Below are 27,654 nucleotides of genomic sequence, written 5' to 3' on the forward strand. Positions count from 1 at the left end.
TGTGTGTGAATATCACACCAAATAGATGAAATTCCTGTGACATTACACAACTGTACACCGGCACTTGATGTATGTGAGCAGCGCTACGGCTCTAATGACCTGTTTAAAATTGTATTATGATTAATGAGAAATATGGCATATACAAGTAAATCATATTTTGAATTTATCAGATTTCAAAGTAATGCCAATACGTTTATAATAAACATTTTTAATTGCAGAGTTGGTGTTGCTGAGACTGTGATGTATTTGGTCTTATATTTGTCAATGCATTTGCGCTTTAAAGGCTAAAATCAGCTATTTGCAACAACAATTCTAAGTTTATCCATTGATCCTCACATCACAGTACTTTTGGACATTTTTAGCTCAATTTGAATGAAGTACTAATAAAAAACAGCTTTTTTCTAGAGTGACAGAATAACATAGACATGTAGTTGCTAAATGTTTGCAATATTTTCATCGGTATTGTGAATGTCATCCTTAAAGCATCCCAGGATGAAAGTTAGTAGATGTCCAGGAATCTAGACGAGAAAAAAGCTCAAATATAAGAGCGTTTTCATAATTTACATACTTCAATTTGGGGGGAAATGTATTCACATTTTGAGCCAGATCAGTGGGGGGGATGGGGTCTGTGCTGGTATTTCAAATATTCCAGTAATGAGCCTTACGACCTTAGTTTGCTGATGTCTGATGATACGAGATAGTCTAAAAATGTTGTTGTGTGTGTTGAGTCGTTACTGTGATAATGCAGATTACAGCGTAAGGATCTGTATGGTGAACGCATGGCTGCCTGTGCCTGCTTTAAACTTTTGCCTCGCCCTTGTTTTGAGGACTCAGAAAATAGCTGCACATGTTGTTCAGATATTTCCCCCCCACAATAGGTGTTTTGAATATATCAGAGTTGAGGTGCGTTCTGAAGTGCCCTTATGTGACCATATGTCTCTTGAGTTTATGCATTGAGACATTGGTTTGGCTTATTAATGAATTAAATTGTGTGCAAACATTCACTGAGACATTAGTCATGTTTCTTCACTCTGCTGGTCATTAAGTCATTTTTTAATGACATCATGCTGTTAACTTAATTGATTACAGTTGCTTTCTCCATCAGTTTATAGATGGTGTTTACACTACTTGTCATGGTTTCCACAAAAATATTAAACAGCTCAACTATTTCAACAGTGATGATAATAAATGTTTCTTCAGCAAATCAGCATATTATAATGATTTCTGAAGGATCATGTGACACTGAATACATTGAATCACAGGAATAAAGTAGATTAAAAAACATGCAAATATAAAACAGTTATTTTAAATGATAATACTATTTCACACGTTGTACTGTATAAGAGACTTGTTTAAAAAAACAGTAAGAAATCTTACCGACCCCAAACTTTTTTTCTTTTTTTTTTTGCCAAGCAAACTTTTTATTTTTCTTTTTTTTTTTTTTTATTGAACAAATATAACATCAAGTACAGTGTCACAATCAAGAGTAAAAATAAACAACAATAATTCAGAAGACAAAAAGACAGTAAAGGGAAGTAAAATAAAAGCAAGTAAAAATAAAAACCGACCCCAAACTTTTGTAGTCTGTTGTATTCTACATGACAAAAAAAACAACTTAAAATCCAATTTGCCTTTTGAAAATCAGCTTGTAACTGGATTTAAAAGCATACAAATGTGGTTTGCATCAAGTTTGTAAAAACATTTTACTTGACAAATCTGATTTCATGTGATGCTTTTTAGTTCAAGTTACAAAAAAGCAGATTTGTTAAGTTCGTTACTCCAAAAGATCTTTTTTTTTGCTGCCATTGTAAGCAAAGCATGCATGCGTTTGTGTGAGAGCTCTAGTTTATTGAAGATATGTGGTTGTGTTTAATGATAGCTATCTGTGCTGATGATGAATGAGTTTAGATCTCAAGCGATGTGTCACAGGAAAAGGCCTTCCTTCAGTCAAGCTCCGACACGCCGGTGTGTCATTCACTGTTCTGAGATAGTGGTCAAATAGACTGAAGATCCACTCACTGTGATCAGCCTCTCATAGTCATGATATACAGGCCCAGACGTCCATCATTTGCTTGTACTTTCAGATTCACAGCTCTGCTTAAGTCCATTCCACAGATCCCCCCCCACACACACCTCAAAAAACCCCAAAAAAACATGTCAGCTTTTGTCTTTGCAGCTCGGTTTCCATCCAAGCTTCTCATGTCAACAAAACAAGTCAAACAATGCATGCATGCTGTCAGATGTTTCCATGAAGCTCTTTGTCATTTAAATTCTGCTGACAGCAAAACTTCTGCCACGCGTGTCCCTTTCATCTCACTAATGTAGTCTTTTTTTTGGGAAAATTTTATTTTGCTTTTTTCAAATACAAAAAAAACCTCAGACAAGACACGCATGAGGCAACATTGAAAAAAAAAAGAAGAAAAAAAGGGAGATACAATCTAAGACAGTTAGAAAATGAACTGATTCAAATCAAGTCATGTGGTGCCATATTTATATAATTCAAAAGGGGTTTCCAGAGTTTATAAAATAATTCACCCCTGCTTCTCATTGAATATGTGATCTTCTCTAAGGGTGCACAGCTGCAGGTTATCTCCGACAACCACAATCCAATTGGCACATCAGTGTCTGCTTTACATTTCAAAGCAATCACTAATGTAACCTTAAAATGCATCACATATCTGGAATATTCTGATTTGGGAACATATTTAGAAAGGTACACTCTAAAAAATGCTGGGTTGTTTCAACCCAAATTTGGGTCAAATATGGACAAACCCAAATGTTGGGTTAAAAATACAATTAAAAAATTTACAGTTGAAAGTGAAAGTTGGAAGTTGAAGTTGGGTTAAAATTTTAAATTACATTTTTAACCCAACATTTGGGTTTGTCCATAGTTGACCCAAATTTGGGTTGAAACAACCCAGCATTTTTTAGAGTGTAAGAAGAGAACTGGTTCTCAACAGGTTTTGGTTCAGGACTCTTTATTTAACATAAACTCAGACTACATAAAGGGTACAAAAGTAATATTAAATGTTATAAACTGCATAGGCACAACAATAAGTGTTTCAAATTTAATTCAATTTTTGTTTAAATTTCTGTAGTTTAATGCTCTCTGCAAATCGTAATTCATACTGTATATATAAAATATATAATGTGTGTGTGTATATCGCTTGTTTACGTGAGTATACACTATGTATGCAGATAAAGTTTGATATACTTAAGTTGCAGCCAACTTTTTATATAAAGCTGTGCAATAATATAGTTTATATTTTCCAATGATATCAATCATGCAGTCGAGATTTGCTATATAGTATTGGTTTACATGAGTGTATTGTATGTACAGGTGAAGTTGGATGTACTAAAGTTGGATGTACCATATTCAACTTATATATCACTCACTGGGCGATAATGTTTGTTACTATACATTATTACCTGGGAGACGATATGCATTGCAGTATTCAGGAATTACAGAGATTTGATAAAGCTGTTATGGTTAAAGAGGTGGACAGTTGTGAAACATTCAAATATCAACATTGTGTCTCGGTCGATGTTTGTGCAGGTGTCTGCATGTGAGTTGGCCGAATGATTTGAGCCTTCAATGCCCATGGCTCTATTTACTGTTTGAAATACTTTGAAAATTGAAATTATCCCATTAAAAGTAATTTTATATTCATAATATTCCTCTCAATCCACTGCATTAAAGTCCATTCAGGTCGGGTCGAAACCGATACAAATGGAAAGAAGAGAGAGAAAACTACCATTTTGGATTATTTGTTTTTGTCTTAATGCATTCTAGTATTGCCTTTTCTATGAAAGATGCGTACAATGCTGTGTTTTGTTATTTTGGTGTTTTCATAACAGATACAATTAAATTCAATGAATCTGATTGGACGAGCCACGGCACCTTTGAAGAAAAACGCCATTTGTGTAAATAAATCTTCAGATGTATGTTGATGAGCACTTTGGTAGACAGTAGACACTAATGGGACGTTTGCTATTTGAAACGTCTGTTTTAAATGTGTCTGCTTACCGTGTCAGAAACCCTTGTGTTTACTTTGGCCTGCCCTACCAACTCAAACATAACATGCTATGCTAATGCACACTTTTCAGGGGCTTTCCCAACTTCCTGCGTAATGTTTACAGTAGGCCTGTACTATTCCTGACTCTCCACAGGGAATCTTGTAAATCAAATAGAAATCAGGTAATTCGTATAAAATATCGTCTGCTGTTGAGAGACATTTGTGAACTGTTCGTATGTCAGCAGATGGTGATTTATTGTGTTTCCGATGCCCACCATTATTGTTTTTGCTGAACAGAACGTTCCGTCATTTTCTCATCTCTCTGGAGTCGTCATATTTGGATTAATTTGACATTCAAACAAAACCCTTCTGCTTCATATAGCGTAATACAGCCTGAGGTGTTCAATGCCCTATAACCTAAAATTGACCACATTGAGCAACAAAGTTTTTGTACAGTGTCTTATAGTGCTTGGCCTAATGAGATTTAAAGGGGTCATATTATGAGGAATCAAATGTTCCTTGAACTTTTGAGGTAAGAGGCGAGTTCATCCCTAACGTCTTCCCAGTGCAAAAAGAGTATTAATTCAATTTAAGCTGTGAAAAAAAATCCTGTTTTGAAATTTGAAACGTTAGTCTGAGACGGTCACACATGACCACTTTTACACGTCATTGACCCTTTTTGGTGTGTCCAGTCATGGCGAGGTAATGCACAGGAAGAAGGATAGAGACTATTATTCTTAAACAATAGAGGAAATAATTAAGCATAAAATGAGGAAAACCTTGTACTATTTCAAGCTCTGCGTTATAAATCAGCCTGTGCTTGACAGTGGCATGTCCCAGCGTGCATTATTTTGTGATATATGTAGGCTTTGAGGCAAACATGCACTGTCAGAAAAAGTATGGGTGCAATAGCTGTATCCTTAAAATGACTACTTTGTACCTTATTTACCCCTAAAAGCTTCATAGTATAACCGGTAACACTTTATTTTAAGGTGCTTGTAATAAGCAGTAATTAACAGTTAATAAGACACTTATAAGACCTTATAAGATGCATATAAGATGCATATAAGCATTAACTAATGATAATAAATAAATTAAATTAAATAATAAATTTCTCAAGTATCAATACATTGCACTTTTAGAACAGCCGAACAAACATAAATGGTAACACAAACTCCCAGGCCCTTAAAAATTGACCTTCCCAAGAGGGAGTGGTTTCCCTGATCTCTTCAGGGCCTGGACCTTTAATTAACCCTTATATGAAGTAGTTAATGCTTATATGCATCTTATATGCATCTTATAAGGTCTTATAAGTGTCTTATTAACTGTTAATTACTGCTTATTACAAGCACCTTAAAATAAAGTGTAACCGTAGAACCTACTCCAAAGTACTAATATGTACCCTAAGGTACTACTATGAACCTTTTAGGGGTAATTAAGGTACAAGGTTGTCATTTTAAGGGTATTGCCCCATGTGACAGGCTGTTGTACCCCTAATGATAATAACATTTTTGCACATCTTTCTGACAGTGTTCAGTTCAGGATGGGGTTTAAAAACTATAATATATTTTGTATGTGACCGCAGACCTCCAGGCCTTGGTTGAGTACTTATTTCACATGCCAAGATGGTATTTACGTAGAAGTCTAAAGTCACAGCAGCCAAAAGCAATTTTATGTCAAAAGGACAATTTTATGTCATTGTGTTGCAAAATGTGTCAGATCGCAAAAACATGATTTAGCACGCGTTAGTGTTTACACTCTTGATTTTAGTCATTTTTCTCTAAATCTAGTGTGTTTTTAACAGGACAGTGTTTTTGCTACATTAATCAAGCATTAGTGTTTGGGGACCAGTGTTTTGCTTCGCTTCAGCTATGAAAGAGACATCCACTCTTCATTGCGTGTTTGTGTATTTTGGGGACGGAGCAATGAAGGGAGGGGTGTGTTTGTCTGGGTTGATTCCAAATATCAACAGTTTCTCAGAAATTGCTTTCTGCACCTATAACTCATAAATTCAACAGAACATTCGTATGACACTTTTATGTTTTTAATCCGTTTTCTCTTTGTTTAACAGGAGATCATCGAAAAGCAAAGCACCTCCTCCTCCTCCTGTCCAGCAAAGCCTGGATGCTCCATTGCTGAGCCAAAAGCTCCCAGCATACCCTCACCCTGCCATGGACCAGAAGGAAAACCTGCTGGAGCAGGATTTAACACTCGCCGTGGTCCTTCCTGGAGGGGTGGAGAAGACCATCGAGGTCCATGGCAGGTGAGGGGTTTTGTTGGTTGTGTTTTAGGTACATATGGCTGGATTTGTAAACTGCTGGAGTTCACTCGGTAAAGATGTTACATTTTCAGCAGGGAAGATGAAAGAGGAGAAGAGACAATGAACAGTTTTAATCAAACAAACAAGATAATCCAAAAGAAATCGAGCAACTTAACTAGACGCAGGTGAACTCAGTGGGTTACTATTGAAACCAAAAGGACACAGGACATAAACACAGGAAACTCGAACAATGATATGACAGGAATAGAAAAGCTTCAAGATAAGAGTCTCTGAACAGAAATAAACACAACTAGCTGACAGAGAAGTGAAAAGTCAAAGTGATTTAACAATATAGTCGGAGTTCCCGTGGATTCTTAAAGATATTTCAAAATTGAAGACCGTTAAAAGTCTCAAATTTTACAAAAATGTCTTGGATTCATAATACTTGAACCGCTCAATCAGTGTTATTTTAGCATTATTTATATACTATCATAGTATTTATTAATATTTTGGATTAGCTTTTAGTTTTAGTTTTTTAGTTTTAGCTCATTTTAATTTTAGTTAAAGCTTTAGTAATTTTGTTATATGCTTTTATTATTATATATTTTTTAAAATATATTTCTATTTAGCTCTAATTTATTTTTGTATCAGTTTTAGTACTTCAATTTTTTTAGTTAGTTGCCAAGGCAAAACGTAAGTTTTTCGTTTAATGCTTTTTTTTTTATTCCAAACATTATTTTATTTTCCAACAATGCCCATTTATCCCTCCACTGTGCTTTTACTATGTTTGTTTTTGTGCCCCATTTTCAAATAGTTTTTTTTTTTAAAGCATAAATAACTCAATTACATTAAGTTTAAGGCTTAAAACATGAACAAAATAAAAACATTTGCTAGTTGGATAAGAAAAATGTAACTTTATTCAACATATATTCTTTAAAAACACACTTCAGCTTTAAATAATGTCACAGCATTGTGCTCTGCAAACAACATTGAAAAAGATTGTGTTGACTTTGGTTGACACTGGAGTTTCCCTCCATCCAGAAGTAATAATTGCCAATATTTGAGAAAAACTACATTGTAAACAAATTACAATATACAGATGTGCTTGAGGAGTTTGTTGGCAAACCTTTACACAAGACTGGACATTTGTTGCTTTTGCAAAACTCTTTATTAGGCCACGATGCCAAAAACGTCGGCTATGTTAATGTTGTGTACCCGTTAACAAATATGTAGAAGCACCCCTGACACTACTCACATACTGTATCATCTCTCATGATGATCTTACAAATCTAGTGCTTTACTTATTCAAATACCACTGTTCAGAGAGTTTATGATGATGTAATCATGTTGCCTACAAACTATTTTGAACATGGCGCATGTTTGGCAGGATGGAATAAACATTGCAAAAATTACAGTTTGAGCCTGAGCACATGAAACATTGGTTTACTTGCAGCTGTGTCCGTTTCTGTAGCCCTAACAACCTGAACCGTTAGGGATTATTAAAGTAACTTAATACAAAAATTCTCAAAGCTGAGACGATTTTACGGAACTTTACTTTTAATGAATATGGTACACTTCTGCGTGGAAGGTGTTAATCTCTTAGCCATGCAGTATATATGAGATCATGAAGATTCTCAGATGATTGCTGTTATGAAACTAATCAGATGATTGCTGCAGTGAGTCAGCTGGGTGGGGCAGCATGTTTCTCAGAGCTCCTGCAACTAATCTGGGTTGGTTTGGGTACAAAATGACGTTAGAGAGTTATACTGCATCTCGTTATGCTGTTTGTGATTATCATTAAACACTTGATCGATTTCAGCAGTTGGATCATTTGCTGTGCTCTTTGTGCCGTGTTTAGTGTCAGGGTGTTTTCTGTCTTCGACACTTCATCTCAACTGTTAAAGGTGTGCTAGTGGGACTTACTTAAACTAGGCTAAATAGAATTACTTTGATATTAATAGCATTACTTGAATATTAATAGCATTTCTTAGACAGATACACAACTCTATCTGTCTGTCTGTCTGTCTGTCTGTCTGTCTGTCTATCTATCTATCTATCTATCTATCTATCTGTCTGTCTGTCTGTCTGTCTGTCTGTCTGTCTGTCTGTCTGTCTGTCTGTCTGTCTGTCTGTCTGTCTGTCTGTCTGTCTGTCTGTCTGTCTGTCTGTCTGTCTATCTATCTATCTATCTATCTATCTATCTATCTATCTATCTATCTATCTATCTATCTATCTATCTATCTATCTATCTATCTATCTATCTATCTATCTATCTATCTATCTATCTATCTATCTATCTATCTATCTATCTATCTATCTATCTATCTATCTATCTATCTATCTATCTATCTATCTATCTATCTATCTATCTATCTATCTATCTATCTATCTATCTATCTATCTATCTATCTATCTATCTATCTATCTATCTATCTATCTATCTATCTAGACTGCACTATTTGTGCTTTTACATTATGTTGCTAAAGTATTATTTCTTTTTCCCGGCACAAACCTGATTTCAGGCAATCCGTCATCACATTTAATCATTGTTTCAATCTGTTCTTTGATCCCGAATCACCTGTATGAAACCTAATTTTCCTAAGTTCAACTTTTTGCCTGCTTAATGCTAAAACTGAAACCAAATTCAACATAAAGGCATTAATAATCAAATTCTTCACCTGCCTTTCTAAATGTGTGCCACCCAGAGTTGCTGGCCTCTTTCTTAGCAGGATTAAATTATTGGCTCTGTGTTTCCAAAGGTTTCTCAGATCCTAAGATTCCAAAAGCAGCTGGAAAGCTTTTTGTGTCATAAGCTGTCTCGAAAGGATTTTCCACACTTTCAGTATGCAATGTGTCAAGCATATAGGTCATAGTTTTCACTGAAGCCTAACAGGAGTCAATGGAAAAGAAACCACATTTGAAATGATCCTCACTGTTTGTTAATGCAGTGTTAAAGGAACAGTTCTGTCTTTATTTACCTTTATTTACCTTTATTTATCTTTATTTACAACAACGGTTCGTGTGTTCCATGGAATACCAAAATAATTTTTTTGTAGAGAAGAAAGGCTTGGACAAATTCTTCTGAATTTCTCTGTGTTCACATGACTATATTGTTATTGTCACGAACACTTGAAAAACAGTCAATGGAACTTCCTTGATATGGATTGCCAAGACTTCCCTGCAGCAAAATAGCATTAATGCAAATACTTGATACTTCACAGATAACAAAGCTTGTGTCGGAGTCACATGTTTCCTGGGGCTTTGGCTTTCATTCAACAACAAAATATAATGGAAAAATGATCTTTCATAACTTTTTGAAACCGTAAAACACAGATGCTTGTGTCCTGAAGGAAAAGTTCACCAAATAATGGCATTTTTGTCCTCATGTATTTAACTTCACATCATTCCCTCCAACCCAATTTTATGTCTTCTGTTAAACACAAAATGAGATTTTATCAGAATGATTGGTGGCAATTGATATTTAAAGTTTGCTCTGCTTTTGCATGTTTTTCAGCAAACCCATGATGGACCTGCTGGTCATGCTTTGTGCTAAGTACCACCTGAACCCTTCTGGCCACACCATAGAGCTCGTCACCACCAACAGGAACAATGTGAAGTTCAAACCCAATGCCCTTATCGGAGCCCTAGGGGCTGAGAAGATCCTGCTAAAACCGAAAGGCATGGAAGACAAAATCAAAAGGACAGGATCACTTATGCCTGAGGTATATACGCCACTGTATCTTAAACATGAATTAAACACAAAGTCCCCTTGAAATCAAAATTGATTATGAAACGACTTCAGCTCCATAAGCAGCTCTATAAAAGATAATAGTGTCAGTATTCAGCTCAACACTCTTAATTCAGTGTTGGTCTAGTTCAATAACAGTGGCAGTGTTGCAAAGTTAATCATTTATGATAATAAAAAAAAAGAATTATGTGAAACAGTAGGCACTATTGCAAACAGTGGCTTAGCACTCGACCGTTCTCTACGACACTAATAGTAGTAGGGCTGCAACTAACGATTATTTTCATAATCGATTAATCAGACGATTATTTTTTCGATTAATCGGATAAAAAAAATCAATTTGATTTTTTGTTTATTATAACTAAATAAAACCCTAAATCAGGGTATTTATCTGTAAAAGTGTACTTTAAAAAGTGCAAAAGCCACACATTGAGTTTTACTAATATAAATATTTGCATTGTTTTTAATGCAAATTGACAACCATGATTAATGTAAAAAAAATATATATATTTATCCAACATATTATGTTTTAACACAATTTTTGTTAAAACAAATTTACACAGACATATTGTTCAGATGTGAAGATATAAACTAAAAACATCTCAAATATATAATTCATTTAATTTCTATTTAAAATTAATTGAATTATAAGGATAAATTGATCAAATAAATATAGAAAGACTGAAAACAAGCGTGTGAACGTAGAGCCGTGTGTGTGTGTGTGCGTGTGTGCCTCATGAAGCGCATGTAAGACAGAGAGCATCATGATTGGCCTGTTTCAACCAATCACCAGTAAACGTAAGCAGACCAACTAATCCATAATGACATTCGTTGACAAAGTTTTTCATAATCGATTATTCTTGATTTTATCGATTAGTTGTTGCAGCCCTAAATAGTAGTATGCTAGCGTGCTATTCTGAATACAACTAATAAATGTTTTAATCAGTTTTCATCTTGTATATAACTGGCTATTTTGTAGTTTTATTTAATGCTTATTTAAAAATGCCTTTACTTTTCACTGATTCTGATTCGTGCGCTTACTATAACCACACGTAACAACGTCACATTTGCAAAAACGTTCATATGCCCGCAGGGCCGTAGCTAGAGGATTCGGGGCCCCCTGAAAAAATATTGATGTGGGCCCCCACCACCCTCCACCAATATCATATACTGTACAATAGATGAACATGGAGGCCCACATATAACAGAAGATGGTGATGTTGTTGTGAAACCTTTATTTTAAAAGTTAAATGTTTATATAAAAATTACAACTAATAAAAACTAACAAAAAGCAAGAAATTGTTAAATAATAATAAAACCAATTTTTAAAAAGTAATATTCCCCCCCCCCCCCCCCCCATCAGTCTGTTATAATTCATAAATCAAAAAGTAAACATTTAGAAATTGACAAGAATGCAGTCTAATTAAAAAAATAAAACCATATTGCCTTATTTTTTAATAAAGATAATATGGAACTGGTAATATTATTAAATAAAGCGAATACATTTATTCATCCAAGTGCAGTGTGTTGTATTCGTGTTTTCTCGATGTTTTAAATATCATCAGCCGGCAGGTCAGATGCATAATGCAACGCGTCGTGACTCGTGTAATTTTTTTAAAACTCTATTTACAATAGTGTAAAAAGACAGGAATTTAGACCACGTAATCATTCGGTCGATTGTGGCGCGCACCGATAATAAAAAATGACTGTACACGGCAGACTGTAGACGGAAGTTTTCTAATTCCCAGCGAAATAACAATATATAACCGGTCTTTAAGAACGTCTTGATCGACTGGGATACAACCACTCTCCTTGCCTCCCTCTCCGTCTTTTCCTGGCATTTCTGGTACCTGATTTTTGTTTTCTTTTCCCCGACATTTTTCAGTCAGTCAGTCTCCTGCTCTTCCACCAAGTTCATCGTTAACTTCAGGCTGCCGCCTCAACTCTGATTGGTTCTGTTCACGAGCTGGGGTGGGACTTACAATTTTATTGGGTCCCCCTGGGCAGCAGGGGCCCCCTATAATTGTCACCACCTTTCACCCCACTAGCGACGGCCCTGTATGCCCGCCTCCAGAGCAAGACATCGACAAATAGTTATACATCATCACACCATAGACCCGCCCACTGGCATTCAGTCGCTTTACCGTGCGTTCACACCACCGCCGGCGAGAGCGTCAAAGTGGCCGGAAGTCATTCATTTTCAATGAGAGCCGCCGGCGAGCTCCAGCGAGGACGGTGAGAGCGTGGAGGAGAGTTGAAGTCAGGTCAACTTTACGGTAATGAGCTATGACGTTGTTCGGCGGCAACCAATCGGAATGTAGAAGTCCTCCGCTTGAGAGGATTCCAGAGAACGCAGTCCTGTAAACTTTGGTTCGGACCACATTAGTTCCCAAGCAAAATGAAGGAGAGGCTGATCATGTGAATTTGATAAGAAGCCGCGCAACACGATTTATAGGCAAAGTTTTTGCGCTAGAATGCTTGTTTTTCAGCGGGAATGCAAATTAGATTAGCACTTAGCCATGAACACAAAAGCCACACCACACAAATGGCTTTTAATTGGATTATTTCATTAGCAAACATGTAACTATAATTGTTAAGTTCTTTCCATCGATCAATTTCTTGCTTTCACATTTTAAAGATTTCATGAGGTTAACTTAAAGGATTAGTTCACTTTAAAAAAAAACTTTTGCTGATATTTTACTCTCCCCCATGTCATCCAAGATGTCCATGTCTTTCTTTCTTCAGTCGAAAAGAAATTAAGATTTTTGATGAAAACATTCCAGGATTTTTCTCCATATAATGGACTTCAATGGGGTCCAAACGGTTCAAGGTCCAAATGACAAAGCTTCAAAGGGCTTTAAACGATACCAGACGATGAATAACGGTCTTATCTAGCGAAACGATCGGTCATTTAAAAAATAAATAAAAAAGTTTAAGTTTTATAAGCACAAATGCTCGCCTTTCTCTGTTCTGTGATAACTCTTACGTGACGTCACGAACGCGCATCACAGAACAGAGAAAGGCGAGCATTTGTGCTTTAAAAAATAAATACAAAAGTTTAAGTTTTATAATGACCGATGGTTTCGCTAGATTAGACCCTTATTCATCGTCTGGTATCGTTTAAAGCCCTTTGAAGCTGCACTGAAACTGTCATTTGGACCTTGAACCGTTTGGACCCCATTGAAGTCCATTATATGGAGACAAATCCTGGAATGTTTTCATCAAAAACCTTAATTTCTTTTCGACTGAAGAAAGAAAGACATGGACATCTTGGGTGAGTAAATTATCAGCAAAAGTTTTTTACCCTACTTGTGGCCAGTCTGCACAAATAACAATCAACATGCTTGTTTGCTTTGCGGCACCTTTAAATAAAGTATAAAAAAAGACCAAGCATTAAATCTACGTCAGAGCGTCCACAAATCTTTCTACGGCGTTGTTGGCAGGGCGGCGAGAGCGGATTTTGACCCTCTCGCCAGCGGTGATCGCACAGTAATGGTTGACATTTGCCTACACTGGATGTGAGCGTCACGTCAAAAGCAAATAAAATCCATTATAATCACTGATGCTGTCTACACTGGATACAGTATACAGATGTGTGTTCAGTTTCTGACACTCCACACACTTCAGTCTGCCGACAACAGGACAAATGGAAGAGTGAAAGAACGTTTGGCGCATCAAGTTTAAACAGATTGTTTGCACCTCTGTACAGACTTTAGAAGGATCCCAGTATCAGAAACAAGTAGATGGTGTATTTTAAACGCATCCCGGATTGCGTCACAGCATTTTGTTTTTTAAAAGAGGCACAGTATAATGGAAAGTTCGCAAAGAAACTTTTGTTAAAAGATGAAGTAGCAATTTTGTATTGAATCTGACAGCAGCTGCATCACAACCGTGAGTAAATGCATTGTCTGTAAGTGACGGTTTTATTTGGGTAATGTTTTCAAAACACTTAGTCGCGTGCAATAGTGAGTGGGCCTTGATACTGTTTCCTATGCAATGACGTTAGCCAATCATAACAGTGGCTGTTTACTGACAAGCCTTAAAGGAGCCGCCGCTTAAAAACTGATTATGTCAGACAGAGGGTCAGAATGAAGGTTTAAAATAGTTTCCCAGGATATATATTAGTTTTGTTTTCTTTGTACAAAATATGTATTAACATTATAAGTGAACCTCAAGGAACATTAAAATAATAATAAAAATCCATGTCATGACCCCTTTAACAGTGCTATCTAAATAAATGTGACTTGACGGATATTACTTCTGTTTTAGTTGTCACACTGTAAATGAAAGGTTCATTTGTGCCGTTTTGTATTCTGCACATTACAGAAAATACATGCATAAAATTAGCATATTGTGCACAGCACATACTATATACTTTAGCAACAGTAAAAATCAACCAGAAACATGTATTTAGAAAGTAAATAAGATCCATTTTGAGGCTGACTAAGCAGAAAAGTAAATCTTTAAACGGTGTTTAGTCATTAATTAATTTAGTCATAAATAAAGGCATATTTGTTTTATCTAGATGATTGAAAGAAGCAGAGCATGGCTGTACAGCATACTAACAATTCACTTCATAACGAATGACAAACAATATCACATTACAGCAAAACAAAAAAGCATGTGGCCGTTGGATTTTATAAAAAGGGTTTATAGCAACAAATCTCAACCAGGGGGCCTCAGCAAACTTCCAACGGGACCACATGATGACTTGAGTATTTAAATTAATAAAATAATATGAATGTATCTATTAATAATCTAACCCTAATCTAAATTGAAATGCTAAAAAAACATCAATCTTTTAATACCAAGCTACCACTATATGGCAACCCCGTACTTAAATTCTTCTCTCTTCTCTTTCAGGCAACCGTACGATTAGTGATAAACTTCAAGAAAACCCAGAAAACCATTCTCAGAGTGAGTCCTCGGGTTTCTCTACGAGAACTGCTTCCGGCTATCTGTGAGAAATGTGAATTTGACCCACAGACCACAGTTTTACTACGAAATGTCCACTCGGAAGACACTTTGGACCTGAGAAGCTCCCTCAATGACTTCGGTCTGAGGGAAGTGTATGCAAGAGACACCAGAGGTCAGAGCCCAGTGTGTGTTTATGCTAAGTACATTAAAATGACTCAATCATGCAGGACTGGTTTTCATAAGGTGACATTGAGATACTCTGCAAAACATTTTCATTATACTGTGCTCTTGGGTTTGCTTCTTTTCTCGCAGTTATTAGCCCTGTAAGTCCTATAAGTCTGCCTCCATCTCCTACTCACTCAGGTAAGTGACATTTACATTACGTTTTCCATTTTAAAAGAATAGTTCATCCGAAATGAAAGTTGTCATTATTTACTCACCCTCATTTTATTCTAAATTCCAAAATGATATAAAGTTGAAATATTGTTTATTTTTGCATGAACTATTCCTGTAAGTAAGAAATGAATACTGTCTAACTACTAAATGCATTAAATCACAGAAATATTTCATCATGGGAGAGAGAAAATCAAGAGGGAGAAAGAAAATAAGCGGACTTTCAGCTTATTTCGGAAAGGAAGTAAGAAGCAATCTGAACAGGTGAGTTATGAAATCCTATATGTATATAACAAGGAACGATAACATGCTTTGAGATTTTTTTTTTTTTTGGTGACGTTAAGATAAGGTCAAAGGCATGTGTGTTTTACATTTCTTTGTAAACATTCCCTGAGCACCAGTGGTCATATTTGTTTTATGCAAATGTATGCTTACTTGATTGGCTCACCTGTGGGACTGGCTGGGAGTGTGCTGACTTACGATTGGCTGTCTCTCGTTAAAGTCTATGACCGTGAGTGCACCGGCATCTCCAGTGCACAGGAAACAGAGGCCGGTCAGCATGAGTTCCTTCAGCACGCATTCACGAATAACATACGATTCCAATACCATGCCCTCCGACACGCCAAAGAAACGACGAGCCCCGTTGCCACCTAGCATGATGTCGCAGAGCATGCCTAGTGACCTCAGTCATAACCACGGGGATGTGCAACCTGATGGCAACCAGGTATGTAGCGCTGTTCTGGGATTCAGTTAATATTTACTAGGAAAACTTGGCTTGAACATGCAGTGGAGTCCAAAAGTCTGAGATCAGAGTGAAAAATTTTCATGTAAACAAAGTTTTTGAGGAAGAATTCTGCACTATTCTTAGGTGACTAATCAAATGCAAGTAATTGAGTGACATTGGTTTTGTGGCTCTTTGTACAGATGGTCATATGTGTTTCGTCCATTGAAGCTGAAAGATGCTCTTTGGATCTTCTTAAATCATCCTTGAGAACATGATCATCAGGTTTTGTTCATGTAGCTCCATCGCTACTATCATTAATGCCAAAGACACACAATCCAGATACTAAGACATTCTCAAATTCAGACACAAATGTATTTTTCTGATATGACTTGTAATGTGTACATTTTATGAATGTTTTTTAAATTAGAAAAGAACACAACATAGCAGATATGTTCACTAGTGGTCTCAGACGTTTGGAACTAGTTGTGCAAAATGCAGTGACCCCAAAAAAGTATTTGGACACTTAAGCCTACATGAGCCTTCGTTATTGTGGAAGTCTTTTAAAGACAAAAACTTGACAAACTATATTTTGTTTGATTTTATAAAGTTTTGATATTATTTTATTTGGGTTTCTATAAAACAAACTATAGAAAATAAAATATATGCAATGACATTCAGACATTTTTAAGTTTCCAGACACTCTTTTGGGCTTCATTGTCTTGGAAGTCTTTTAAAGAAAAGAAAAAAGATTCGGTAACCTGTTATTTCATGACCTCAGTTCAGAGACCAAGTATCTATGTATAAACGGCACTTTGCAAAAACAATGAGCGGTTAAACCTTGCTTTCACAGTATTTGTTTTGTTTCTACGTAAACTCGGCGCTGGGTTGAGTCATTTCATCACCTTGTCATTAGGGAATGTGGTTACGTTTTCCACAGGCAAATATTTGGAATTATATGTCACATTTATTACTGTCCCTCTGCCTGCTTTCCAAAGAATATGGCCCCTCTGAGCCGGGGATCCTCGACAGAGTCGTCCTTCAAGAAGTCTTCCACCAAGCGTAAGGCCCCCCCGCCCCCCATCTCGAGCAGCCCAGCCTCTCCTGATGAGACCACGCTGGACAGAGGCATGACAGGTCGGTCTGAAGACTTTCTGAGAGTATGCTTGTGTTCACCAGCAGTTTCAGGGGTTTTCTTGCCTCAAAATGGTGGTAGCTTCTGCGCACTGCATCCACACAATCATTACATTCGGATTCACTACATAATTGAAATTAGTCAATTACTTAATAGCACTTTATGTTAACAAATAGAATGTAATGTTATTGTTAATTATTGAAACATCTGGAGGTACCTATGGAATTTGATTTGTTTTTTTTTTGCCATGTAAACAATTAAAAAAAATTATATTAATATAGTTTTCCTACAAAATACTATAGTTATTAAAAAAAGTTACATTTACTTATTAATATTACTTTATTTATTATTATATTATATTATAGTTTCTATAAAACAAACTATAGAAAATAAAATAGAGTAGCCAAACACATTTAGAAACTATAACTACAACTGCTATAATTGTAATAAAAATGAAGTATAGACTTTAATATTGTCCTGAAAAAAAGTTATATTATTAGTTATGTAGAATGTTTAATATTTAAAAAATATATATTTTAATGCAGGAACAACCCTGTGTTTATATGAGGTAAGAAACAAGAATTTAGTATCTTGGCTATTTCATCATGTTTCGTGCTCTGTAATCTGTTGGCAGTGGGTGGAAAAGTAAAAAAGAAAGTAATTATTTAAAGTTCAGGCTATTATTGTGTCATTATTCAGAGGATTTTTTGTGTGAAAGGGCTTGAATGAGCACAACAGCTGTACTTTGAATGGGTGGGCATTTGGGGACAGTGCAGATGGGCCAGTGTGTGTTGCCTTTGACTTTGTGTGTTTTGTCTCCACCTATTGGTTGAACAGACCCATCACCACTTTCTCTGATTTGATCTACAAGCCCGGGGGGATATAAATATATTTTATTCACTATTTGAAAAGTAGCTATAAATCAAATTACCCAATGTTTGTGTGTCCCATTTATGCGAGTAGCATTAGGAAAGCTTAGCAACATTCTAACATCTAAATCTATCTAAATCTCAGAAGGCAGTGGTCTAGGTTTCGGATCTGGGCTGTGGTGTGCCTGAGTTGGGTGGTGGCTGGGCTGGTGAGAATTTACTCGATGTAACACTCGTTTAAATGTTTGCAGCTGTATTAGTTAGACACTTTCTCACACTCGTACACACGTACGGGCAAACAGTTGCAAATGGGCCACAGCTGTGGTGTGTGTGTGAGTTACTCCTGGGTGTAAACACAACTATGACATTTCATCAGAGATGTTATATGAGCAAACGTGATTACGCAAGTGTTCAACCTGACATTTCCCTGGATGGAAATCATGAGGAATTGGACAATTCTGTTTCCAATTCCATTGAACGTTTGCGGCTCCCTAACGATAATTTAAGTACGTAATAGTTACGTATTAATAATAATAGATCTATCTATCTATCTATCTATCTATCTATCTATCTATCTATCTATCTATCTATCTATCTATCTATCTATCTATCTATCTATCTATCTATCTATCTATCTATCTATCATTGTCTGTCTATCTATCTATCTATCTATCTATCTATCTATCTATCTATCTATCTATCTATCTATCTATCTATCTATCTATCTATCTATCTATCTATCTATCTGTCTGTCTGTCTGTCTGTCTGTCTGTCTGTCTTTCTATCTATCATTGTCTATCTATCTGTCTGTCTGTCTGTCTATCTGTCTGTCTCTGTCTGTCTATCTATCTATCTATCTATCATTGTCTGTCTGTCTATCTATCATTGTCTGTCTGTCTATCTGTCTGTCTATCTATCATTGTCTGTCTGTCTGTCTGTCTGTCTATCTGTCTGTCTCTATCTATCTATCATTGTCTGTCTGTCTATCTGTCTGTCTATCTATCTATCTATCTATCTGTCTATCTGTCTGTCTGTCTGTCTGTCTGTCTGTCTGTCTGTCTGTCTGTCTGTCTGTCTCTGTCTGGCTATCTATCTATCTATCTATCATTGTCTGTCTGTCTATCTATCTGTCTATCTGTCTGTCTATCTGTCTGTCTATCTATCTATCTATCTATCTATCTATCTATCTATCTATCTATCTATCTATCTATCTATCTATCTATCTATCTATCTATCTATCTATCTATCTATCTATCTATCTATCATTGTCTGTCTGTCTGTCTGTCTATCTGTCTGTCTCTTTCTATCTATCTATCTATCTATCTATCTATCTATCTATCATTGTCTGTCTCTCTGTCTGTCTATCTGTCTGTCTCTGTCTGTCTATCTATCTATCTATCATTGTCTATCTATCTATCTATCTATCTATCTATCTATCTATCTATCTATCTATCTATCTATCTATCTATCTATCTATCTATCTATCTATCTATCTATCTATCTATCTATCTATCTAGATTCAGGTTTTGCATAATGTGTTAATTTTAATTCAGTTTATCATAAGACTGTCCACAAGTCCTCTACAGGAAATAGGGCATAGTAGAAATGTATAAACTTAATTTATTATGTAAATCACTTGTTTAAATCAGTTATTTTCTGTTGATTGGACTTTTAAAAGATCATAATGACTTGGTGCTTTCATTATATTTTCCGACCCATGAAACAAATGTAATCTTTTCATAAATTTTCACGCTGGAAGTGAGCGATGCAACAAAACCGGTCCTGTTGTAATCGATGCATGGTTGAAAACTTTGCTATAAAGCTTTGTTGATTTTAATGGGAGCGTTGAGCATGTCGCTCATGCAGTGTACGTCTTTGGACAAAACTTCTCTATGAAAGCAGCACTCATAAAAATGCATAGTTTTGTCAAATGCATTTTTTCTATGAAGTAAACAGTGCTGTCTAATCAGGGACCGAAATCTGCAGGCAAACTTTTCTCATTGTTCATAACTATAAAAGGCAGCCTTTTGAGACCCAGCAGGGATCATTCACTTCTTACAAGTGTATTTTATGAATTCTTTTGCAACTTTTGCTTAGTTGCATTGAGTTTCAGAAGGCTTTCCCCAATGCAGGCTCAAGTGAACACTGATTGGCTGATGGCACTACAAGAAGCCCTGAACGCTTTACTCTTTACCCTGTTAGCCTTCAACCACGCTTTTGAAAAATGGCATACCCAAAATAAAACCGATATAGTTCATGAACCCTTTGCACTAAGAGCATAAGTATGGTCTCATTTGAAAGAGGACACTTTGCAGTTTATTGTAAAGTCATAATTATCTTGAAATATTGTAAAGTATTATAATTATTGTCATAATTAAACATTATTTTATAAATAGCTTCAAAGTTTTATAAAGTTTGTGGTGCAAATTTCCCCGTTCAGCCTCAGTCTTCCCTGCACACATTCACACAGACATTGTCAAATGCCCTTCTTGAAAAAGGAAACATTTCAGTGAGCTTTACTACTTAAAATTATTGATAAAAATATGCTCAGCTAGGTGGCAGGTGCATCTTAGGGCTAGCTAGCATGTTAGCTTAGCATACCATCAATGCAAGACAATTTAGGAGATTAAAACCATGTTTTTGCTCCAAACTTTATAATGCAAGTCAAGTGTTTTTAATAACCTTCTGTGATCTGCACAGTCAAAGCACTGCCTTTTGGGTAACATTTTTTAAATATTACTCCTCTCTATAGAAATTCGATGTAAACATATGAGAATCTATCAATATTTCTCAAAATCTGCACAATTTTGAACTAAAAGCCCTGAGGAACGTTGTTTTGTCAAGCGCTTTCATGACGACCGTACAGGATTTGTTTTTGTTTTTCTGAATGGGAGCGGCTGACGCTCATAATTCATATTAAAGGTACTATTGACTAATTTTTTCTTTTTTATAACTCCTGAAACATATTAAGACATACCTGCCACTATAAGATTTTCAGAATAAAATAGAGGTCAAATACTGACGCTTGAGTCTTTGATCTTTTTAATGATGTATAGTTTTTCGGGGTGATTACAATCGTTTACAATTGTTTACAAAGAATGCTTCAGTGCGCCGTCGTCCTCGTGAAGTTTAAGAGGATGATTACAGTTATGCTTACAGTCAGACTTTCTAATGACTGAGAAAGAAAATAAATATATAAAGAGCCAGAAACACTTAAAGGGATACTCCACCGTTTTTTCATATTAAACTATGTTATTCCCTTAACCCTCTGGGGTTGTTCGGCCCAAATGGACCCGAATCATTCAAATAATTTTTTTTTTAAAATCACAGCTTCTTCGGAATGGTCAGAAATTTGGTGACTTTGTGAGACACCCCTCGCTGCAGCCTGTAGCACGATGACGTAGCTGGATGGTCCAATACGTATTGGATGGAGGTGTGTTTTGCTGACGTCATATACGCATGCGCAGTGTCGATCTCTGGATTATAATTCGCATGCGCTGGTTTTAAGTGACATGTATGCTCAATATTGTACTGATATGATGTTCTAACCTGTGTAGTATAGTAGCCTACTGCTAAATAGTAATTATTGATAAATAAGTAATTATTTACATAAATGGGATGCTTATCCGAGTTTCACACATAGGCTATGCAAAATAGTTAATTTTACAACATTTTAAATCACATGATTTTAAACCTAAATTTGATAGATTAATAGCATGTCCTCAGCACCGCAAGTTTTTTTTTTTTTTTTTTTTAAAGCCATTTTTTTTTATTCAGGTCACATTTGCTGTTGAGTGGAAGCAAAAATGAATCAAGTAGCCTAATTGTCTTTGTAATTTTAAAGGTACAATACAATAAAGTCTGTAAACATTTTAAGATACCAGAACACATTCAAGGGAAAATGCAAAAATAATAACAGCATCAAGAAAATAAATCTTGTCAGATGTAAAAAAAAAAAAGGGAAAAAAAGTGCTTGATATTTTGCCTGGTAAGAGTTCCTTCTTTAATGGCTATAGCCTACTCATTTTTCCACAGTGATCTGTAGCCTGGTTCCTCTTAATTTGCTGTTCAGTGTCTGCAATATGGTAGGCTAGAAGCTTGTTTTCGCCACAGAGTGAGAAATAAAAAAGGTAACTTTTTATCTCACTACTCTGACTTTTTATCTCAGAATTGAAGTCGCAATTGCAGGTTATAAAGTCAGAATTGCGTGATATAAAGTCGCAATTGCGTGTTAAGTCAGAATTATGAGATATAAACTCGCAATTGCGAGGCTTGAAATTCTGGCTTTATAATAGCCTGCGCAAATTGGAGATATAGGCTAAAGTCAGAATTGCATGATATAAAGTCTCAATTGTGTGTTATAAAGTCAGAATTGTGAGAGAACTATTCTGAGGTAAAATTTGACTTTATAACTCGCAATTGCGAGTTTATATCTCACAATTCTAAGAAAATATGTCAGAATTGATAGATATAAAATCTTAATTATGTGTTATAAATTCAGAATTGCGAGAAAAAAGTCAGAATTTCGACTTTATAATACCAATTGGGAGATATAAAGTCAGAATTGCATGATAAGTCGCAATTGCGTGTTATAGCCTATACAGTCAGAATTGTGAGATATTAAACTATTCTGAGGTTAAAAAAATAAGTCATTTTTTCCCTTAGAATTTGACTTTATAATTCGCAATTGCGAGTTTATGTCACAATTATGAGAAAAAATGTCAGAATTGGGAGACGTAAACTCCCAATTATGTCAGGCCTATTATAAATTCAGAATTCTGACTTTATAGCACGCAATTCTGACTTTATTTCACGCAATTCTGACTTTATAACATGCAATTGAGACTTTACATCTTGCAAACTGACTTTATTTATCAGAATTGTGAGATATAGTCAGAACTGCGTTAAATAAACTCGCAATTGTGAGGAAAAAGTCGCAATTATATATTTTTAAATGTTTTATTCTGTGGCGGAAAAGAGCTTCCATACTCAAGTGACCATTTATATTTAACTTACTTTATTCTTCTTGGAAGATCAAAGCACGTGCGATCGTTCACCAACTCTCTACTCTCTCTACACCTACTCTAATAGAATCAATTCTTAATGCGCATATGAACGCCATCAGCGTTTATCACAGGTTCTTAAACATTATTTAAGAACCGCTATAAAGCCAAAAGAATCTCATTTACCTTAAATTATATGTTTATCTCTGCTTTGAAACAATCTACATTGTTAAAAGCGCTATAAATGAAGTTGACTTGACTAGTGCGCATGCGTCTATGACGTCACCAAAACACACCTCCATCCAATACGTATTGGACCATCCAGCTACGTCATCGTGCTACAGGCTGCAGCGAGGACCTCTTGGACTTTGTTGGTATTTGGTATATGAACACCCAAAAAAATTGGGGACAGGATTTGAATAGTCTAAGTGGTTGTAAAAAAAATAGTCACACTCAGGACCTTCGGGTCCAAATGGACCCGCATAGGAAATGAATGGGAAATTGGCAAAAATGTGAAAATACAGAGTTTTTTTGTGCGTACAATCTACAAATCAGCCACGATCCAGAAAAAAAGCACACAACAGTGAAGGGGTGAATCTATAAAACATCAAGAGTGCAAAACAGACACAGCCACACACACACAAACACACTTTTATACACATACACACTAATAAATTCAGATTACATATGTGTTTTGAATTTTTAAAATGCTCAGTTTGTCCACCAGATGGCATCCATCTCATTTCAAAAATTGCTTTCAGGAGGCCTAGGCTTGACTCTAAAATGAAATACAGCTTAAAAAAAAAAAAAAAAATTCTATTATATTTAATGGGGAAAAAATGGGTCATAATTATTGCATAAATATTAATTATAAATCATAAAATATCTCAAAACACCAAAAAAGAAAATATTTTTTTTTATAAAAAACAAGTAAAAAAAAAAAAAAAAAGATTAAAAAAAAAATATATGAATCCTGCCCTTTGGGTCCATTTGGACCCGAACACCCCAAGTGTGACTGTTAAACGAACAACCCCAGAGGGTTAACTAAGACGAGTTGATACATACCTCTCTGGTCTCAGTGCGTGCACTCAATCGCGCGAGACACTTTGAGAGCACTTAGCTTAGCCTAGTTCATTCATTAGGATCCAAGCAGAGAAGCGACCAAACACCTCCACGTTTTCCCTATTTATATACAGTTACACGCAGGGCCTGAAATTAACACCCGACCACCTGCCAAATGCGGGTGAATTTTGCTATTGGCGGGTAACACTGTCAATCTACCTGCCACATTGGCGGGTAGCCAATGAGAATTGAGTGATTCATTAGGGTTTTTTTTTACGTTTTCGTTTTCATTTTCATTGCGTTGGACCTTAGCTATAATGTGGCGGCACATTACTGGGGTAAAAAGGCCAGCTGAAACAAGCAACCAACAAAAAGATGAGGATGAGTCAAAGAAACGGCAAGGTTCGTGAGCGGCTGATTTATGACAGCGACTGTTGTTTCGTAACGTTCATGCGATCAGAAAGAAGATGAGGCCCTTTTCTGACTACGTTTGGATGTGCCAGTATTGAATTGTTGGTGAGATGGGATGAGATAATGTAACGCTGACGTAGGCTCCAGAACAATGACAGTTGCACAGATGTGTGCGTGTGCAACTGTAGTACATGTTGGGAGTTGGGAACCGGTGAGAAAATGTCCGGTACCCGGTAACTTTACCAGTAATAATATTAATTTAGTTCTGCTTAACGGTTCCTGAACGCTGTAACTAAAAGCTGTCAGGACCTAGCTGTCTACGTGACTAAATCAGCCATCAACACAGCCACGGGTGATTTGTTTAACGTTACATACGAGCTGCGGTAGGTCTATAGATCTGTTGTGCGTGTGTGTGTCAAAATCAATGAATAAAAAGATTTTTTTTAAATGTATATTCTAAGAGTTATTATTAGGGTAGAGTGGGGGAAAATGCCCCCCTGGGGTAAAACGCCCCCCACCCGTTTTTCCCAAAATAACCACTAGAATGAATCAAGATACATTTTTACTATTGCTATGCACTACGTTGACAACGGGGATATACAAATCTCCATGGAGAAGCTGACACCAGCGACGTATTTGAAGAGAAGAGGATTACATGGAAAGTGCTATAACTTTCAGATATTAATAAACAAGTTTTTAATAGAATATTGTTCACAGTGATATCACATTGATGTATGATAGATGAATAGTGATGTCTGTAGTTTGAGAGCATATGTTATTTATAAGGAATATAATTATATATTTGTTAAATAAACAATTTTTTAAAAAGACATAGCTTGTGGGGTAAAACGCCCCCTATGCTGAGGGGTAAAACGCCCCCCCAAGGGGCATAGTTTCTCTTTATCATAATTACTACAGTAACATATTTCTGTTCATCAAAGTCTTTATTTTACACTTTAATGCAGTATAACTAGGTGTTAAAATCTAAATATTTGAACAAAACATGAAAAAATTACCTCAAGTGAGCATTAGCTAGCTTGGTGAATGCAATGATGGAAGGTGGTTAGGTGACCCAATGATAAAACACAGTGACCTTTAATGCATTTATGGAATATATTTCACTATAAATATACTAATTTATGTTTAATATTTATTTAGGGTTTTCTGTTTTTCTTGATGATAGTGGTGAACAAATACTACATCAATTATCAACCCCATATAGGCCTAGTGTAGAAATCAAAATATTAAAATGTTAGAAATTTGGCTATTTTGTACATTGCTGAAATAAATATTAATAGGTATATATATATACATGTTGTTGCATTACTTGCCTTTTACTTTTAGAGATTAAAAACTATGTTCATTTTGCTGTTGATCTATGAAGCAAACTGGTTGGTAGTTTGGTAGAAAGGGGGCATTTTACCCCACCTTGGGGGGCGTTTTACCCCACCGCTGGGGCAAAACGCCCCCTTTGTACAAAATATTTTCAGTCAAAAAAAAAAATTATTATGAAGGTTGAGCAATTTTAATATTTGGTAAATAACTCCTGCCATAGACACTCAAAACTGGGATGGCAATTCTAGTCACATTTATGTTTTGTTTCACAATAATGTCACATTTTCTTTAAGGGGGGCGTTTTCCCCCACTCTACCCTACTTATATTGATTTCGTTAATAACTTGACAGCACTTAAATGTGTACAAGTTAAAGAACAATATTGTGAAATTCCCGTTTTTCACCTATGAAAATGAGGCAAAAAAAAAAAAAAAGGCTGGTAAAAAGTCTCTGTGGCAGGTGAATTTTGATATCCACCTGCCACAGTGGCTGGTGGCCAAAAAAGTTAACTTCAGGCCCTGGTTACACGAGTAGTGTAACTCGACCATGAACGGTGACACAAAATAAAACGTTGCGCTTTTCTAAGCGTGTAAAATGGATAACTATAATGTATGGCGGAAAACCATAGCAAGTGCTTGGTAGCACTTCGACTCGGCGCAGTAATATCATCACTCGTGAAAAGTCATCTCCCCCGCTCCCTCTCCGGAGTGATGATATGATGATATTACTGCGCCGAGTCCATAGATATATATGCGCCGAGTCGAAGTGCTCCCAAGCACTTGCTATGGTATTCCGCCATACATTATAGTTATCCACTTTACACGCTTAGAAAAGCGCAACGTTTTATTTTGTGCATATGCCACATCTCTCTCTCTCTCTTTCTCTCTATAAGCTGCTCCTGCATGAGAATGGGCATCACTTCAGTTTGATGTGGAAACCCCGGCTTCATCAGCTGCTTCAGTGCTGCTTAGGGATACAGTAAAAAAACTGTACTTTTTAATATTTAAGCAATTGACTTTCTGCATTTCTCATGATTTTACACTGCAGAACCAGTGTTGGAGTCTCCTCTGGAGGAGATCAAGGAACAGGAAGAAATGCATGTGACCGGCGATGTGCAGGAGGAGCACCTGGAGGATGACAGCAGCCTAAACCTGTCCGCCGACATCTCTCTGGACTCGGGCCGAGCTGGGACAGCGTCTCCTTCTCAGGATTCTGAGATTCTGGACAGTGGGACGTCCAGAGACAATCCATCATGTGACCTGTCCACAGATGCAGAGTATGTTTATTAGAAGCTCAGTGCACAGTGTGTTCATTTATATTCAGGGGCAGTTAAAACATTTGAACACTGTAATGACACATTGAAAGCAACGAGAACAACCAGCCAAAGCAACCTAGAAATGAAACCTATTGATTCTTATATTAAAGCTGCAATCCGTAGCTTTTTTTGCGTTAAAAATTATCCAAAATACATATTTGAGAAAATACATAACCAGCCAGTGTTCAAAACTCTCTGCTTGCCGTAGCTCGATTCAAAACGGTAAGTTTGATATAATGTTTTTAATTCCAGTGGTACTGGTGGATTTCTGTGGGAGATTCGACCATGTCTTTGCGTCATTACGTCACATCTGTACACACACACACATATCTGTACACACACATCTGTACACATAAAGAAGGAGTCTCGGCTAGTAGGCTATATTGCGTGTAAGGATGTTGGAGGTGGAGATTTATAGCCTTTTCTCACAGCACTTGATATAATTAAACGTATTAATTTGATGGCGGATCCAG

The 27,654-nt window shown here is 36.2% G+C and overlaps 1 protein-coding gene across 4 annotated transcripts in view; it reads left to right on the forward strand.

Annotated features, from left to right (window-relative positions):
* Positions 1-27,654, forward strand: part of cobll1b (cordon-bleu WH2 repeat protein-like 1b) — a 64,404-nt gene that overhangs the window by 25,400 nt on the left and 11,350 nt on the right. For all 4 annotated transcript variants that reach the window (XM_056236118.1, XM_056236120.1, XM_056236119.1 and 1 more), the window contains 8 exons: positions 6,088-6,279; positions 9,791-9,998; positions 14,885-15,110; positions 15,251-15,301; positions 15,498-15,595; positions 15,834-16,055; positions 17,051-17,189; positions 26,914-27,142. In XM_056236118.1, the coding sequence (XP_056092093.1) occupies positions 6,088-6,279; positions 9,791-9,998; positions 14,885-15,110; positions 15,251-15,301; positions 15,498-15,595; positions 15,834-16,055; positions 17,051-17,189; positions 26,914-27,142 (1,365 nt within the window). The remainder of the gene's footprint in view (positions 1-6,087; positions 6,280-9,790; positions 9,999-14,884; positions 15,111-15,250; positions 15,302-15,497; positions 15,596-15,833; positions 16,056-17,050; positions 17,190-26,913; positions 27,143-27,654) is intronic.

The sequence above is a fragment of the Rhinichthys klamathensis genome, unplaced genomic scaffold (assembly GCF_029890125.1).
Source record: "Rhinichthys klamathensis goyatoka isolate OS25496 unplaced genomic scaffold, OSU_Roscu_1.1 h1tg000439l_1, whole genome shotgun sequence".
Taxonomy (NCBI): domain Eukaryota; kingdom Metazoa; phylum Chordata; class Actinopteri; order Cypriniformes; family Leuciscidae; genus Rhinichthys; species Rhinichthys klamathensis.